The following is an 18,373-nucleotide window of genomic DNA, read 5'->3' as shown; positions in this document are numbered from 1 at the left end:
TGAACAATTCCAAAAGATGACATTGGGTTTCCAACACATTAAAAATCTTACATTCGAAACACACCAGATTCCTAGTGATCCAAATAAATCAAATTAGATTACATGAGACTAGAAACCAAAGTTGACGTTTAGGTTTTGGGAACGTTGAAACACCAACACCATTAAACACTTCATCAAGTGTACCCCAAGGCGAGAATGAATGAGAAAATATAAGGCAAACTCATTTCCATAAAGCCACAATTTTAGAACAATGCAAAAGAAGATGTGTACCCGATTCCGCATGACTTCCACAACAGGAGCAACGAGATGGAAATGAAAAATCTCAACGTTTTAAAACTTCATCAGTTAGTAAACGCCCATGAAGAGTCCTCCAAACAACAAGAGTTTTGCGGGGTTGAATTGTTTTACTCCAGATCACTTTACCCCAATTTTTATGCTCACCATGATTTGAGAATAAAACAAAAGCTTCTTTTACTGTCAGAATTCTTGAGGAGGAGTGCGGCCATAAAAGAGAGTCAGATGTGTCTGCATCAGGCAGAGCAATGCGCTCAATTTGTTCTGCTGCTTGAGGGATACAAGAACTAGATGAAGCTTAAATAGAGCTGCTTCAGCCTACAAGTTTTGATCAAATCTGATGGTCTTTAGATCCTATAACCGCCCCGCAACATGAATGTCCCAAATTTTCCGTTGTAATCTGTTGAAATTGCTTCTGTTTTTTGCACGTGGAGTTGAGACTTTGAGAGACAAACTGGGAAATAAAATATGGTGCATGCATGACAAGCTCGATCAGCTCATTTATAGTGTTTCAACTCTCTAGTCCAGGCAAATGAATTTTCAGCTGGGAGTTGGACATCACAAAATTGTAGATCTCTGCACAAAATTACTTTTGCGTGGGAGAGTTGTATTCATTTTTATAAATGTAGCATGAACTTATGATCAAGAAAAGTAGTTAGCTGGTTTAGAATCTATGAGTCTTTGAGCCCTTTAATTAGGTATGTGTCTAGAATCAAGATACCAGTAATAACCTTAAATGTGCAAAACTTGAAAAATAAATAAAAATAAAACAAAAGTGGATATGAAAAACCAATAAAACCACTATATGTGATTAATAACTGAAATCTTGTCTTATCTGAGACTATTGAACTGCACGGTTTTGTTCTTAAAATTTCACACCAAAACGCAAGTAGTAATCAATGTCTTCCAAATGTTGGTAATTAAAAAAATGAGTATTGTACGTATATAAGTAGATTTTTGGTTGTTTCTCATTGATGAAAATGATGAAAGATGAAGGCACGGACGGTGCCATTTACTCCACTCAAACAATACGTACTGTTAGAAGAAGAGTATCCAAAAGAGGTCGCTATTACAAATTTTTCTAGTTGTGTGTTCAAACATATCAAGTGAACAAGTTAGTACGCTCTATCAAATGAACAATGAAATGACACTAAAATCAGCCATGTTGAATGGTATCAACTTTCTAGTGTCATCAATTATCTTATTCTGACCAAAGTATGTTATCTCCGATCTTTTGTCCATTCAAGATAAGGAGTTTCTTTTTTCTCCCATAAGGCAAGGAGTTGTTCTTTGCTCGGCAACTCACCAAAGACAACAAGCTTAACATGAATAATTGGAATTTGTAGTAGTAGAGTTATGGCCATATAAATTTGAGTTCGATTACCACTACAAAAAAAGCTCTCATTTCTGACGAGCATTTTTTAGGGCAAATAAATTTCCTTATATAAGTACCGTGAGATTTTACCGTCCGAAATATTATGTTTGATTTTATTTCCAATGGACAATGTGTCGTTAAAAGTTTTTTACTTATTGTAGCTTGCTTGATCACGAGTGGAGTCCAGCCCAACCGTATTTGGGCCCAAGACCGGAAAACCTGTATGGCGCTAACCCGACCCAATTTATAGTTGTAAGTTGCGTAGAATTCAAATTTACAGAGTTACAGTTACATTGAAATCCATAAATCTTACCCTGCTTCTGGTATTACGACTCTACGAAATCCTTATTAGACAGATCTCGGAGCCCCTCTCTCCGATTGCACAGAGAGAGAGAGAGAGGACGATCGTTGACCGTTTGACCAAACCAATGGCACAGATCTTCGAGCACTTCGTCGTCTGCGGGATCGGACCGGAGATTCGGACCCTCGACGGCGACAGAGGATTCCACGGCTTCGCCGAAATGTACCTGCCGTCTTTGCTCGACCAGTTCCCTCCCGCCAACCACACTCTCTATCCTTCTCCGCCGCCTCAGCTCCCCACCGTAAGTCACCAGAACGACGCCGTTTCACTTTCCTCTTTTCCCTCTCGCCGGAATCGAGTTTTTAATTTCAGTTTGAGCTGATCGTTGTGTTTTTTTTCCAGTGTGTGCTGCCAGCTGGCGTCTCGTTCTACTCGTCGGGATTCGATGCCAATGATGCGGCGATGCTTCCACGGAGCTATCCCATTGTTCTTACTGGTATGAATAGCTCGAGCTCTCTAACCTAATTGCATAGCTATCCTCATAAACGATGTCGTTTTTACATATTTCATAGTTTAAGTTGGAGTTGCGAGCTTAGAAGCTTAGAATGAAGATTAATTAAGGATAGGATTAAGCTTTAGCAGAAGTTTGATCTATTAGATGAGTTGTTATTTCGATTAGTATGCTTAGATGAACCGTAAAATAGAGCGGCTTCTGAGTCCTTGTAGAGAAGCGTTACTGGTTTTTAAATGCGGTTCGTAATTTGGCGCAGAGGGTGATGGATCGAAAATCTATGTTAGCTGCATTGCTTTCCGGGATCCGGTCAGTGAGGATATTGCTGAAGCATATTGTATACCGGCGAATTCGTTTGCTGACAAATGTATATGTCTAGTTTCGCGGTCACCTAGTCTACGTTTACTTAAAAATGTACTGGAGGAGTTGTTTGCGCTCTGTTTTTCCTCTACCGGAAGCAGGTGAGAATCTCTTTGTGGTGAGTTTTTTGGTTGGAATTTTGATACTGGTGTTGCATTCACGTTTGTGCAACATTTACAGCAAACCGTTATGGGATATTATTGCATTGATGGTGTCCAATGTACCTCTTCCGGCTCCTGGGAAGGATAGAGTTTTGTTTGCTATCGACAATGTTCTGCTTTCTGTGGAGACTCCACCGAAGGATGGGCTCCCCCATGTTGATGTATAGCCTCTAATTTTTTCTTCCTTTCTCAGTTGTGTGCCTCTAGATGTTGCTGGTTGTAAATATACTTCTTGCCGCTGTTGATTGTTAACTTGGTTGTAATGTGCTACATTTCATTCATGCAGATATCATTTCAGCCATTGGTTCAGTGTTTAGACGTTGACAACTTGATTAAATTTTTCACAGCCGTGCTGCTTGAAAGGAGGATTTTGATTCGATCACACAAGTACGAATCTGACGCAAATTCTCATCTCGCTTTCTCAGCAGTGCACTCCCGCATCCTTTAGTTAACCTTTTGTCCTACTTTTGGCAGATATTCTCTTCTGACTCTTGCATCAGAAGCCATTTGCTATTTAATATATCCATTTCGGTGGCAGGTAAGCTTCATACTTAGTAACTTCTTTTTGTTTCCTGTGGAAAATATGCTGCTCAACACATATGCTTCATTTAGTTTGTTTCTTGTAAGCTTAGGCTGGCTTAATGGAAAATTCTACTTGCTAGTTTATTTGTGCATGATGGACTTCTTGTCCATTTTGTGTTTATGATATCCCCTGTTTCTCTGATAAACGTGTCATTTCTTCTGCAAAGAATATATGTTTTCCCTCTATTGAACTTTAAAAAAAAAAAGAGGAATAATCTCATAGATGTGTGTACCTATATATGTATATATATATTTGAATATTGAAATTGCTAATCCTGTAGTATTTTGTTATACATCTTGTATTTTGACTCGTCTAATTTGTGCATGTTTTTCTATGTGGAAGCAAGTCTACATTCCATTACTCTTTTTCAGTGGAGTAGACTATATTGATGCCCCTACGCCGTATATGATGGGTCTTCATTCAGGTGTTGATACATCTCTTCTAGCAATGGATGGTGTAAGTTCTTTCCAAGAAACTGCCTTTTTGTTTATAGATATTTAGGGTGAAAAGCATATTATTAGCTTTTATGTATTCTATATTTTAGCTGTTCTAGTAAACATAACGTTACTGTTGCACCTTTTATTTTGTCTTCGAAATGATTAAGTCTGAGAATATTGTTCGAATTCTTTACAGAAGAACAGTTTTGGTATTTGTTCTTTCCAATGGTTTGCTCTATTTTGAAGACATTTTTACAGAGGGAGAATTTGCTAATCTAAGTACTTTGTGTAGATCGATAGTCTAGTTTATCATGAATGTTTTTATGCAACAAAATGTAGCGGAAAAAAACGTATCTCTTATGTATATGAAATGTTAAGGCTCGTTAAAATATCTTAGGCATCCCTCTTCATTTTATTCTGTTTCTATATTATACTTGTATTACAGATCATGGTATGGTACTTGTTGCGTAACGTTTATATTCCTTACAGCTTTTAAATCCATTGTACTTTTTTTTCCTGGGTTATTCGGTCTCTGTGAATTCTTCTTTCTGGGTCTTTACAAATTTCATAAGCATGAAGTTTTCTTACTACACAAGAAACTGACCTGGTGTATTGTTTGTTCTCTTGACTTTCACTGTGGTTCTAGGTAGTTATTGTGGACCTGGAATTCAATCGTATCACAACAACAGAAGATATACCTTCTATTCCTGAGCCAGAACTAAGCTGTTTGCGTCAGGAAATAACGCAGCTATTGTATCCCAATGTTGTGGGGATTGATCTGATGAAAGATGGTCTTTTCAATTCATCTGAGCAATATCCTAAACTTGGCAACAAACCTTGGGGAGAGGATCATGACCTACAACTTAGGTAAGCTTGGTTGGCAAGTCAAAATCTTTATGAAGTCCTTATTACTTCCCTTGTGTGTATAAGTACTTCGGTAGAATGATTTGATGGATGATGTCATTTTCTTGTCCGTGTAAACTCTATGATGTCTATGCCTTAATTACAATGCAATCCAAGATTACGCTCTTTTGATGTTAGTGTTTTCCGCTTATATGGAATATGAACTAGAAATGCTTTTCTTTGATTAGACATGCAGTATTATCCTTGATAAAGAGTAAGAGACTTCTTGTTTATATATATGCCCAATCGGAGACGGACGTCCGCAGTGCACCAAAGTGCGGACGTCGACGTGCAACGAAAGCGTGGATGGTGCCAGCCGTGCTCCCCCCACTCCCGGCGCTCCTGTCTGTGCCGGCCGGAGCTCCATTGTCGGCCCACAACGGCCGGAATCTGCAAATTTCCCTTAAACTGCACGGTTGACACCATCCATGCCGTCGTTGCGCGTCGCCGGAATCGCCGTCATCCGCAATGTGGACGTCCGCTCTCGATCCTCTCCACATATATATATATATATATATATATATATCGCACTTTGTATACAACATTAAAGTTTGGACTCTTATTCCTTGCATTTGATTTCTTGTGCAGGTTAGTGTTCTTAAAGTTCTTTGCTTCACTTTTAAGTGGCTATCGGAACTTCATAGTATGCAACTCTTCATCTTATATCTGATGTTGATTATCTGCTTTTGGTTCATATTTGTACATTAGTTAATTGAATTGTTAATTTTTTACCCAAAGGAACTTTCTGCTACACACGTCTTCAACGTTCAAGCATTCTTGAAGATGCGCTCTCGGTCAACTCAGCAACCCCCTGAACCCATGGTATGCTTCTTCACACCTGTTGTGGTCTTTGATTTTTGATTATGGATTGCATATAACAGCTATACTCATTAATCTAGTAACTGGCCTTATTACTGTAGTTGTAATTGTAATTAATTACTATTCTTACTGCCAGAAGGAAAATATGGGTCTGCCTAATTAATTTGTTAATTAACTTTAATTTTTTAAACTTGAATTATGAATTTCCACTGCTAGTGGTATGCTTATATCTTTGTTAAAATTTACAGTTGACACAATTTTTGGAATCACATGGTTTCATGGATTATCTGGAAAGAGGTTTAGGTTCTGATGAAAACAACAATAACCTACTTGACAAGTTACAAGATGCACTGGGAAGGGGCCAGAATCCTATTTCAATTCTGCCTTCAAATATAGTTGAGCCTGAGATTATGACAATAGCGGATACTGATGTGGGAACATCAGGTAGATTCGATGTTACTGTTGATTTAAGATTCGAAGAGATACGAGGAGAAGCATAGAGAGTTAAAGTGTGCTATAGGTGCTTATTTTTATCTCCTTTTATCTGAATTCTTAGGTTCAGGTGGGACATACACTTATGACAGGTTTCCCTCAAACATTAGAACAGAAGAGGAAGAAGAAAAGAGGAAGCAAATTCTCGCTGCAGCAAGTGGTTTATCTGCCAGGTATAAATTGCACATTATTGTAGATGAATATCAAATTTTGCTCATTACTGTTGTTTTTAGTCAATCTTGAAATAAATCTGCTTTAGACCTGTAACATATGCTGTACTTTTTGAAATATCTGAAAACCATAGGCGACAGATTGTAGTTGGATTTAGACAGTTCAGAATTGTTTGAAACCTTAGCTACCGATTCCTACTGTAGAATAAAGGCAATCACATGCCACTCAAGTAGTTTTCTGTGTGGTATAACGGTTACACTATAATTTCATTTATATATAATATAATATTTATATATAATATAGAATTGCAGCTGAGTAAAGTACTACTTATTGCTGTTTCTAATTCCCTGGTTCTCTCAGCTCACCTTCTGTCCATACTGGTAAAGACCCCAAATCGGAAACTCTAACTCCATTGGAGCGCGCTGTAAGTCTTAGATTCTTTCTACATAATATCGAGTAGGGAGTATTTGTACTTTAGAGCATTCGTGAACTGACTTAAAATTGTTCATTCAGGCTGAAAGGGAATGTATGGTCTTGGACATACAAGTTAAGCTGCAGGTACATTTTCCTTGTCGTTTTTGACTTTTTTGGGTCAAATTTACATACTTGTGTGCATTTTTAGTCAACTGTTGTTGCTAAATGCTAATGGTTGTCCTTTTGACAGTTGCAATATTTGGTATATTGTGATAAATTATGTTTGATGTGCAGGGTCTGTGGCTGCGCCTTCTAAAACTGGGACCTACTGATGATCCTCTTTCTTCATTTGAATATGGAACAATCCTTGGTATGCTTCTTTGAATAATGAACTCTCACATTTCTTATGATGTGGCAAACTTCTGATGTCTATCTCTTAAAAGTATATTTTGCTTGACTTTTCCAACGACCTGTCCATTAATATATTGGTTCTGCAGCTTTAATTGAATCTGATGCGGAGGGAATTGGTGGCAGTGGGTTTGTTGAATGTATAAGGGAGCACATAAATTCGGTAGGTTGCTCTTGAAAGAATTTGTAGTTTTCTCCACAATCCAGAAGGATTCATAAAGCAGTTAGTAATACTGGTTTTATATGCACTCAGGGATGGCACTGTCAGTTGACTGAAGAACAATTTATTGCTGTGAAGGAACTGGTACAAATCTTACTGAATATCTCCGTGATCTGATTAATGCATAGTTACAGTTTGAGACTGCAAAATGAAAAGCCATAGTATTGACAATTGTTCTTCACTGATTTCATCATGACTTTTTATTAGTGTTGATAATTTTTAGTTAAAAAAAAACATGTCTTGTTTTCCATTCAAGCTAGATAACAATTCTGTCCTCCACAGAGTTTTAAGTATAAACTGTATCTTTTGTTACCATGTCATTCTTATCTAGACACTAACTTTGTTTAAGTTCAGCTGAAAATAGCTATCAGTCGTGCAACCTCCAGAAATGATTGGAAGACCATCAGAGATGCCCTTGAAGTGTCTGCTGAAATGTTCAAGAAGGATGGAAATAATGTTTCAGATTATGTTCAGCGCCATCTTTTATCTTTGTCCATCTGGGAGGAATTACGGTATGGCCCCCAATTTTTCCAACAACTGATTGCTGGTGATGCAGGACAACCTGCTATAGGGTTTGTTTAAGTACTCATACGAAAGGGCGATTAAGATAAGGTTATTAAAAAGAGGATGGTGCTACTATCACCCTGTAGGGGTTCTAGGCATCACACCCAGAGGTTTTAGGCATCACAGCTAATGATAAGTTGCAACACACAAACCTGGAAGGAAGCAAAAGCTTTCAATTTTCACATACTGGAACCTGCCAGCAAAAGACTACAAAGGCCTTTATATATAAAGAGGCTAAAACCCTAGAACTCTTAGGATCAAGTAATCCATAAGACTTCCTATAATACAGCAAATTTTGTCTAATAATAAAGCAAATTATAATAAGGAAGATATCATAAAACTTTCCCAAAACTGGACTTAGATATGCTGCTAGTATTCTTCATCACTAGGCCTATAAGATTTGCCTATCCATTTCAAAAGCTAGTTGCTAATTTTTATTGTTAGACCATCACATCATCAATATTAATGCTCAGGCTAATTCTCAAATTAAAGAGATAGGTCTTTACATCTGACAATTAGATGCAAAACATGGAAAAATTCCTTTAGTTTCAATCTCCGTAGGTGTTCAGAGCTGCAGAATTATACATAATACCATCAGGTTTAGTAAGTAAACAAATGGCTTTGGAGGAATTCATCATTAGGGCAGAGATATATGAGAATTGTGAGAGGAAGAAATGAATGTTATATTATTGATAAGCAACACACTAGCAGCACATTGAACCCAAACTTCTCTAAAGGTTGCCATCTCATCCTATCTGATTGCCCTGCAGTTTATTTGTCTTCTTCGTTAATGACGAAGTGGACTGACAGTTCACCTTTAATGTTAGGGAACTTTCTTCTGATGTTTTATGAGTTCCTCTCCCCCTCTTACTGACAAAAAATGATTCTTTAACGTGTTTATTTTTTTTTATCATTGCAGTTTTTGGGACAGCTACTTTGACTATCTAATGGAACGTTCTGCAAACAAGTAAGAATTGGAGAGCTTTTATATTTTCTGTGTCCTGCCCTATGATCTATCTGATTATATAAATGTACACTTGTGCAAGTAAAACAAAATTATATTTTGGATGGGCTTTTGCGTGCACAGAATGCAAATTATAGCAATAAGATATTCATAGCCTTATAGGTGGTCTTGCCCACTGAGTGGTTTGTCATGTTTGAATTATTCAATGAAATTTTGTGTTCTACCATTATGTCATGAAAAATACCATTTATTTGCAAACACCAAAAGTATGATTAGTAAGTTCTGACATAAAATGTACCAATGGAAATGAGTGCCGATTGAGTATTTCCTTTTATATGTTTTCAATTAGATCACCATGCTACAGTATAATTTACGTTCCTGCTTAGTGCAGAAAAAACAAGTAACTTCTATTTGCTTAATTGTTTGTCATCTATTGTTACTTGTAACAGATCGGCCAACTATGCATCTTTGGTGACTGATCAGCTATCTTTGATGGAATTACACATGGTTCTGTATTTCTTCTATTTATGTCTTTTTTGCACCTCATAATTATTTCCTTTGCTTTTTAGTAATATAAGCATGACTATGACTAATAGAAAGAATGTGGTTTGTATCATTTGAAGGCTGGACTGGGACTTCCTGATCTTGATGCATGGTACATAATTGAAACACTAGCTGAGAAGAACAACATTGGATACACACAATTTGTAAGTAAATTAATAGTTTTCTTTTGGTTTCTACTTAATATGACTAATATCCTTGTAATTTTTTTTATTGCTCCTTCTTCTTTCACTTTTCCTGATGATGTTCCTTGACTTTTCTCCTGGTTTTCAGATAAAGCTGAGGGGGTTATTGTCACACGTTCAACAACTACGAATTGGTTACTGGGGAATCAATTCTTTCAAGGCTCAATCGATGTCTCATGGATTAACATCTCCACGTTCAAAAGATGCTACAGTTGAGAGTCAGCAACCTGCCGAGGCCTCCGGTGTTGGGCGGAGCTGGGTTCAGAGCATGTTCAGCAGGGATAATTCAACCAGACTCAACTCTTTCAGTCGTGTTCGCAAATGGACTTCTGATGGTGGATCTTCAGGTATTTTAGTTGCCAAACTCAGTTGCTTGTGTTTTATGTTTGATTCAGTTGTCTACATCTGGATCACCATTATATCTTTTCATTAAGCTACAAATGAAAATGGAACATCCCATAAGCGAGAGTTGTCAGCAACTGGACAGAAGAAAGCCCAAACCAATGTTCGAGTACTCAGAGGTCATACTGGCCCTATTACTGCTTTACATTGTGTAACAAGGAGGGAAGTTTGGGATCTTGTGGGTGACCGTGAAGATGCAGGTTTCTTCATCAGTGGGAGCACAGACTGCACTGTGAGCTTCACATCTTTAGTTTCTTCTACCACACAACAATTTCACAAGAGTCCCTCTTGTAAATAGTAATATTAATTCTTTTAACAACCATTCAGGTTAAGATCTGGGATCCTAGTTTTCGTGGTAACGAACTTCGGGCAACTTTGAAAGGACACACAAGGTTAGTCTTTGTACAACTTTCATTGTTATTGCTATCATTATTGTCATGTTTAATTTTTATACAATTATCATTAATTTGGTTATTTCATTTGCGAGCACATGCGTGTGCATTTGTCAATATAAGTGGGTGCTAGTCTACATTTTCTTCCTAACGGCTGTATCATTTTCTGTAATGACTAATCAAAGTTATAGCTTTTGTGTCCTTCCTCTCATATGCTTTTGGTTTTGGCCTTATTGCAGAACCATCCGTGCAATAAGTTCAGATCGAGGAAAAGTGGTATCTGGATCAGATGACCAATCCGTTTTAGTATGGGATAAGCAAACTACACAGCTTCTGGAAGAGTTAAAAGGCCATGATGCACAGGTTAGCCTACTTATTTGCCTCTTACATTACTAGTTGTCAAAACACAGAAGTATATGCATAGCAGACAGTATAATCAACAGTAGGCAACCTGTTTCCTAGGTGCAATTTAATCTACGTCACCAGAAATTTGACCATTATTTCCATCAGCATTAATATTTCACACTACGAATACATGAAAACTCAATATATGCTGTTTGTCCTTGTAGATTAGCTGTGCTCGCATGCTGTCAGGGGAACGTGTTCTTACTGCTGCTCATGATGGAACTGTTAAAATGTGGGATGTCAGAACTGATACTTGTGTGGCAACTGTTGGTCGTTGCTCTAGTGCCGTCCTATGCATGGAATATGATGATTCTACTGGAATCCTAGCAGCTGGTGGTAGAGATGCGTATGTACATCGAAAATCATAATGATCTCGACGTTTTAAGTTTCAAAATAAAATTATTTTATCTCTCTAGAATTCTAAATCCTTGTCGCTAATCCATTGAGTTCTTGTTTGATCAGCATTGCTAACATCTGGGACATTCGTGCCGGTAGGCAAATGCACAAGCTTCTAGGGCACACAAAATGGATCCGGTGAGCTAAAGAAGCATACTCTCTTTTTCCCTGATTTCCTATATTTACTTAAATAGCCTTAATTAAGCCAAATATTATTGCCAATCATGCAGGTCGATTAGAATGGTGGGGGATACAGTGGTTACTGGTAGTGACGATTGGACGGCAAGAATGTGGTCCATCTCCAGAGGAACATGTGATGCTGTTCTTGCATGCCATGCTGGTCCAATATTATCTGTTGAGTACTCCCAACTTGACAGAGGAATAATCACAGGTATGTATTTTCTGCAATACTCCTCTTTTTTTTCAATTTTATGCAGTACTCTATTATACACACTACTCTGGTTTTTCATAATATCAAAATTTGTTCTGGTACCTCACTCTTCACATTTATGAATAACTGTATTATCTGATCTCTGGTTCCAGGTTCCACAGATGGCTTACTTCGCTTTTGGGAAAATGTGGAAGGTACATTACCAATGTTTTGAACCTTTGAATTTTTTCATTCTTTTGGTTTAGTCTAGAACTCTAGATATATCTTTTCTCCCACAAAAAGATTAGATATTCACTTTTCTATAACTGGAAGCAGACACTTCACTGAAAAGTTAATATTCACTGCAATAGGTTGATTTGGATTAGTGAACTAATAACTATAGTCTATCTGGGTATTCGACTTTCTATTTTGAAACCCTTAAATGGGGTCCTTCACTTGAACATTATTTTTTATTTTGTTTTATTGTTCTGTGTGCAACTAACTGTTATTGATATGCAGGAGGCATAAAATGTGTAAAAAATGTTACTGTCCACACTGCTGCTATATTGTCCATCAATGCTGCGGAACACTGGTTAGGAATTGGAGCAGCTGATAATTCCATGTCTCTTTTTCATCGGCCTCAAGAGAAGCTTGGCGGCTTCTCTAATACGGGATCAAAAATGGCGGGGTGGCAACTATACCGAACACCACAAAGAACAGCTGCTGTGGTATGCAATATCCTCAGCGCTTTGCTTTTGCTGCACTTAGAAGCACGATTTGTATTTATTTCTTTCTGCACATACTAGTCTCTTCATGTATCAATTGGTGGATAATTAGTTTCCCAACTTTTGTTATCCAGGTAAGATGCGTCGCTACAGACCTCGAGAGGAAAAGGATATGCAGTGGTGATCGCAAGGGCCAGCTTAGGCTGTGGGAAGCCACCATAAACATCTGAGTCTTGCATTTGTGTATTATATTTGAATATAAATAGTAAATGTCATGGTACTTTAAAGTTTAAAGAACAGAAAACAATGTGGAAATAGATCAAAGTTGTCTGGTCATTGTAGTATATGGTATACGAATGCTACATTCCTGGTTGATTAGTGTATTACTGTATTTTCATGTCAGTATGATGTCGACAGTGTTTCTGTTTGTTTCTTTCTTGTCAGTATGTTTCTGTTTGGTTACTGTAATTCGTTTTAATTTCTCATATAATTTGCCAATGGCAAGCTATGACTGAAAAATTAAAATAGAACAGGAAGTAACTGAAATTATACCCGAACAAAATATATTGTATTCACATTCTTCGTTAATATGAAATGACTATCCCATTTCACTACCACTCCTAAGAAATCAAGTGCATGGATTACCAAAAAACGCATCCCATAAACATAAAGCATACAAATTATATCCGACAAAACCATGTATAATGCTGATATGAGCAGGGACGTATCACAAAATTTTCCTTCCTCAATTGCCCATCATTCTTTGAGGCATCGGAGGAACCACTACTGTACCTTGCCTCTTTCGTTGCGACCTCTGAAGTTGCTCCATGTTTCCTACCCATCCTAAAGAAGGGTCGAGGCCTCTGAGCTCAAGCTCCCTGTGTTCTTGGCAGAGAGCGCAGGGCTCGCATAAGACGTGGATTATGCAGTCGGGACCGGGGCTCTCCGGCAGGTCAAGCTTGTTCCGTAGTTTCCTTCGGTATGTGCACGACAACAAACATGGCACCATGATGAAACACCAGATGATCATGTATATGAGAGCATTGCAACTACAGGCTGTGTACATGGCAAAATAGATGAACGTTAGCCATTGAACTAGATCAAACTGAATGTTACTCGTTGTAATTGCACTACTTAAGCAATGAAAGACTTACAGGTTTGACCGTTATCGACAATCTCTGCTATCTGACCGAACGTCCAGCACGGGCATAACATCGTCATGATAGCTGGAATATACAGTATTAAACATTCATGAATCTTATTCCTGCATATGTAGATAGAGAAGAAGAAAAAAGAAACCATAATGAAGGAATCTCTTGATAGAAACTTACCATTTGGGGGGTCAAGCAAACAATCGAAGAGCCCTGTTTTCCAAGTAGTACCCTCGCCGCTGCTACCGGAGTGAGGCATGAGCACCGGCACGTACTGTATATTTTGCATCATGGGTATACCAGTTGCTGCAACATTATTGTAATTTACATAGGGGTTTCTAGAACTAGAACTGTAGGCAGCGGGAGGAGGATATAGTACTACGTGCTGTTGTCCACTATAATTGTGCAAAGGTTGAGGATGCCTATAGTTGTTTAAAGTTTGAGAATGACAAAGAGGAGGAGGAGGAGGGGGAGGTGTAGGATATAAGGTCGGATGTGGACGTAGACCTGGAGGCATTGGCTGGAATTGGGGTAACGGTGGTGCATATTGGTTAGGAAAATTATGCATTGACAAATTATTACAATGATGGGGATTAGGCGTTGGGAAATAGTAGTGCACATTGTGGTCATAAGGCAGCAGCGGTGATTGTGGAGGTGTTTGAATTGCTTGAATTTCTTGCGAACTAGCCGAAGAGGCTCGGGGTGTAATGTGATGGGCTTGTTCTTCTTGTTTATGATGCTCATCATTTTCTGTCCGGGGCAGACGCCCTAAGACATAGGTCCGGCAATGAGTGGGGTTTGGAGGCAAAACTTGGTGTTCAGGCTTCTCGGATTGTTGTTCGCAATGTGTTTGATGCAATGCCTGGTCATTGGAACTCGACGCTTGATGTTCTTGATTTGCCTCAGGACGTCCCATGAGGTCAACCGTACCTCAGGACGTCCTATGCTGTGGATGGAAGAGGGGGTTACAGCATCAATAGACCCAAATGATCAACAACCCCCACACCTCTTTTATATACCAAAGAGAGATCTAAGGATAGCCTTTCACTTTGTACAACGTAAAGCTAACCCACAATCTTAACTAATTTGTGCGGTAAGAACTAGTGCAAATTAAGACTCCAACGAAGACTAATGATTTTGTTAGGAAAAAAGTTTAGCAATATGTCCAACCTGTTTCCCAAAGAGAAATACTAATGTATCCAGCCTTGCAATTTGAATTGTTCAATGAACTTGTCTATCAAGACTAATTAATCATACATTACCAAAACAAAAGCTTCACTTCATAATATTCAAGTAAATGAAAATGGCAAACTGTTCAGAATATCATTACAAGGATGAACCACTACAATTTCATACATGGCTTCCATCTTATTATTAGTAACTGAAAACATCACATGAAAAAGGAAAAAAGTATATATCTTTGCAATAGCCTTAATTGAGGCATGAACATTTGCTGAAATTAATCAATATCTTGACGGATCACGCGATCAGTCAACCAATTGATCACCTCATCATTTGGTTCATCGGAGGAGCCATCATATTAGGTTGTTGCTGCTGCATGGCCCTTGCCACATTACCTTGCCATCCAATTGAAGGGTCTAGCCCTCTCAGATTAAGTTCTCTGTACTCTTGGCAAAGAGAACATGGCTCACAAAACAAATGGGTGACCCAGTCAGGTGCAGGAGTCTCAACTAATCCATACTTGCTTCGTATCTTGGTGCGGTATGTGCATGACATTATGAATGGCACTCCGATGAAGGCTCCAACCAAGCCATACAGCAATGCACTCGTACCACATGCTGCATTACGTCACATAATTAGTGAGTTCAGCCAGTAATTGATTAATTATAATTAGTCTATACATAGATCACTAAAAATCTTTTGCAATGATACAACAAGACCTTAATGTTGTGAGTAAAGAAGAATTCATAACTATACTTGATGGATTATCACTTACAGGTAGTGCCATTATCCACAACTTCTGCTATCTGGCCGAAAGTCAGGCATGGTACGAATAACGTTATGAGAGCTGAAATGTCACAACACATTTGGAGTCATAAACCTCATTTTCATATATTTTGTGAGTGATCATGAGGAAGTAGTGATTAGATGATTAATGGACGAAAGAGTTAGAGGAATTAAGAATCTAATATACTTACCATTATTTGGATCATCCATGCAATCAAAGAGCCCAGTTCTCCAAGCCTCAGTGCCAATGGGGTTCATCATATTCATAGTCATTTGCGTTCCCTGCGGACCGTAAGGGCCCGGCATTGGAACTCCTTGAGCCGGAGCAGGAGAAGCAGCATAATTATTATGCTTTGGTTGTTGTGGTTGGTATTGCTGCTGCTGGTACTGGTACTGTTGGGGTGGCTGAGGCTTATTATAACCAACTTGCACCGGTGGCGGCGCCTGCTGCTGCTTTGAAGCTTGGGGAATGTCATTGTAGCCTGCTGCAGGTGGATATTGTGCCGGAGATGGTGATTGTGGAGGATATTTCACCGGAGAAGGTGGTTGCGGAGGAAACTTTGCAGGAGAAGCAGGTGGTTGTCCAAAAGGGTGGTTTTGTTGGTTAGACGCCCCATTCTGTGGTGGAAACTGTTGAGGTGGCTGTGGCTGATAAGGCGGCTGTTGAGGTTGAAACTGAGGGTTTTGTGGTGGAAACTGTTGTGGAGGAGGAGGCTGGTTTGCGTAGTTTTGGTTTTGTGGGCTCTGAGGAGGGAATGGCACAGGCCGAGGCGGCTGTGGAGCTAAGTATTGGATCGGCCGCGGTCCTTGTGGTGGTTGTTGTGGTGGAAATTGTACAGGTGGTTGACGCGGCTGCTGCTGCTGCTGGAAGAACTGTTGTTGTTGAGGCGGAGGTTGTGGCTGATATTGAGGTGGCTGCTGCTGCTGTTGTTGTTGCTGCTGCTGCTGTTGGTTTGGATCGTAGTTTCCACTAACATCTGCGGTTTCAATCACTACTTGTTGATATTGATACTGTTCGACTTGTACTTCCACATTAGGAGCGTCTGATTGAACATCGTGGTGGTGCTCTTCGTAATCCGGAGTACGATGATCCTCCTCCATTGCCCTCTACCGTACTCTTTGTATGTTCAGAGATAGAGAAAACTCGAAAGAGGAATATAGAGCTGGCTAGCTGGGGGATGAAATAACTAATGCACGCAATACTCTTATATACTACGCGTACGTACTAATACTAGGGTTATGTGATTGAGCAAGCAAGTGATTATCAACTGTGGTTACGATTTCTTTTCTTGTTTTTTTTTTTTTAGGAAATTATTGTAGGCAAAATGTCAAATATACATCTGTCATTTACAGGCTAGTCAAAATCTATGGAATCTTAAGTAACAGTACGCACTTGACAAAAACTATATACATGTATATCTGTCTGATCGAGAGGATGTAATCAATTGTTTGACTGGTTCAATATCTGAAGAGCAGGGCAAGTCGTGGTTAGTGGTAGCTAGAGTGTATGATAAGTTGATAACTATGTTCATCGAATGTATTGCAGATGGGAAGGGGTTTACTTTGACCAGAATGTCGATCATTAGATATATTCTTTCCAGGCACCTACCTAGTTCCCTTGATTGTGATATTTTGCTTAATGCAGAGTACTAGCTTGTTTAGGACGGCCGGGAAATTGGAACTTGACCTAGCTGGCTAGCTAGCAGCGATACGAATTCTGTACTTGGTTTGATGTGTTAGTAATATGCTCCAGGCTCTTGATGTATGAGAGTACTCTGGCTCTTGACATGCATATGAAACTTATTAATTAATAAATTTGGGTGATCAGTTATGTTTTGGATTTAAGCTTCCCGTGTAGAAGTTTATCTAGTTTAGCTGATTCTGTATTAGTTAAATCAATTAGGCTCAACAAGCGGCTTACCAGCCAGTGACTTAGAATTATTAAATCAAACAATCATTTGTAGTTCCCCACCCTTCCCAATTTGGATTTGGAAATATAATATAGTTGACTAGCTCATTTCAAACTCAATTGTCGACATATATATTCTTCGTCGTTTCTATCAATGAAATTTGAGGTGCTTATGACCTGGACTATCTGATAGGTTAGGGGTGAAGTTTTGGATTTATTAGTTCATTGAAAGAAAGTAGTGATGAGAACGTGATGAACCGTTCATGCCCATTTTCAGCAATTGCTGCCTTCAATATTGGCCACTTGTATGATTTTATCTTATATAAGGACTGTACAGATCGATATGTCTTTGACATTACTTTTTTTTTTTTGGGTTCATTTCTGATCTACTATTTCCATATTCTATAATGTCAGACTTATATATGTGAAGCTTGTTAACCATGGTCAAGGATACTAGAAGATCCAAATAATTTATTTGTTAACTAATACAGGGAAAAGGGTGTGACTTATAATCATCGAGGCTAAAAAAAGCACTCGGACGTACCCGGTATTTTTTTAAAGCAAATGATAGTTATATTAACCGGTCACAAAACACGTACATCATAAATTATCTTGAACCTAGATAAAAAATATGATAACAAAACCACCTGGTACAAGTAACAACCTACGACAAATAACTAAATAAACCTAAACTATCAATGATGAACCAAACAGTCTATTAAACCCCTATAGAAAATACTACCGTTACCTAGGACCTCAAATGGTGTGCAACAAATTTCATACAGAGTAAAACAAACAGGATTTACCCCAGCATAATTTAAGTGAGGGACACTAAGATCTAAGCGACCTTATTGCCCTTAGCACGACAAACCAAATCTACAGCAGCTATCTTCATCTTGAACTGAGGTTCGAAAACTCAAGCCCAAACCTTA

The 18,373-nt window shown here is 38.6% G+C and overlaps 3 protein-coding genes across 3 annotated transcripts; 1 reads left to right on the top strand and 2 right to left on the bottom strand.

Annotated features, from left to right (window-relative positions):
* Positions 1–1,990: 1,990 nt before the first annotated feature.
* Positions 1,991–12,842, top strand: LOC126794307 (DENN domain and WD repeat-containing protein SCD1). The gene is made up of 31 exons (XM_050520983.1): positions 1,991–2,271; positions 2,373–2,466; positions 2,741–2,942; positions 3,022–3,163; positions 3,289–3,389; positions 3,477–3,540; positions 3,928–4,041; positions 4,669–4,889; positions 5,514–5,568; positions 5,664–5,747; positions 5,993–6,188; positions 6,301–6,409; positions 6,768–6,831; positions 6,921–6,965; positions 7,116–7,191; positions 7,319–7,392; positions 7,483–7,533; positions 7,804–7,961; positions 8,933–8,980; positions 9,427–9,484; positions 9,601–9,684; positions 9,812–10,070; positions 10,158–10,357; positions 10,453–10,517; positions 10,757–10,880; positions 11,087–11,268; positions 11,385–11,456; positions 11,549–11,709; positions 11,862–11,903; positions 12,208–12,416; positions 12,548–12,842. Exons 1-31 carry the CDS (start codon positions 2,098–2,100, stop codon positions 12,641–12,643), a joined length of 3,624 nt encoding a protein of 1,207 aa, XP_050376940.1. The 5' UTR covers positions 1,991–2,097; the 3' UTR covers positions 12,644–12,842.
* Positions 12,843–13,158: 316 nt separating this feature from the next.
* Positions 13,159–13,856, bottom strand: LOC126794069 (protein PLANT CADMIUM RESISTANCE 7-like). Its single transcript, XM_050520715.1, has 3 exons — positions 13,745–13,856; positions 13,568–13,639; positions 13,159–13,469 (listed from the first exon to the last, which is right to left on the bottom strand). Exons 1-3 carry the CDS (start codon positions 13,854–13,856, stop codon positions 13,159–13,161), a joined length of 495 nt encoding a protein of 164 aa, XP_050376672.1.
* Positions 13,857–14,828: 972 nt separating this feature from the next.
* On the bottom strand, positions 14,829–16,696 carry LOC126794316 (protein PLANT CADMIUM RESISTANCE 6-like). The gene is made up of 3 exons (XM_050520993.1): positions 15,724–16,696; positions 15,522–15,593; positions 14,829–15,363 (listed from the first exon to the last, which is right to left on the bottom strand). Exons 1-3 carry the CDS (start codon positions 16,631–16,633, stop codon positions 15,068–15,070), a joined length of 1,278 nt encoding a protein of 425 aa, XP_050376950.1. The 5' UTR covers positions 16,634–16,696; the 3' UTR covers positions 14,829–15,067.
* Positions 16,697–18,373: the final 1,677 nt, after the last annotated feature.

Source organism: Argentina anserina, chromosome 5 (genome assembly GCF_933775445.1).
Source record: "Argentina anserina chromosome 5, drPotAnse1.1, whole genome shotgun sequence".
Lineage (NCBI taxonomy): Eukaryota > Viridiplantae > Streptophyta > Magnoliopsida > Rosales > Rosaceae > Argentina > Argentina anserina.
Note: the sequence above shows the minus strand (reverse complement) of the source record. Positions and strands in the feature narration are given on the sequence as shown.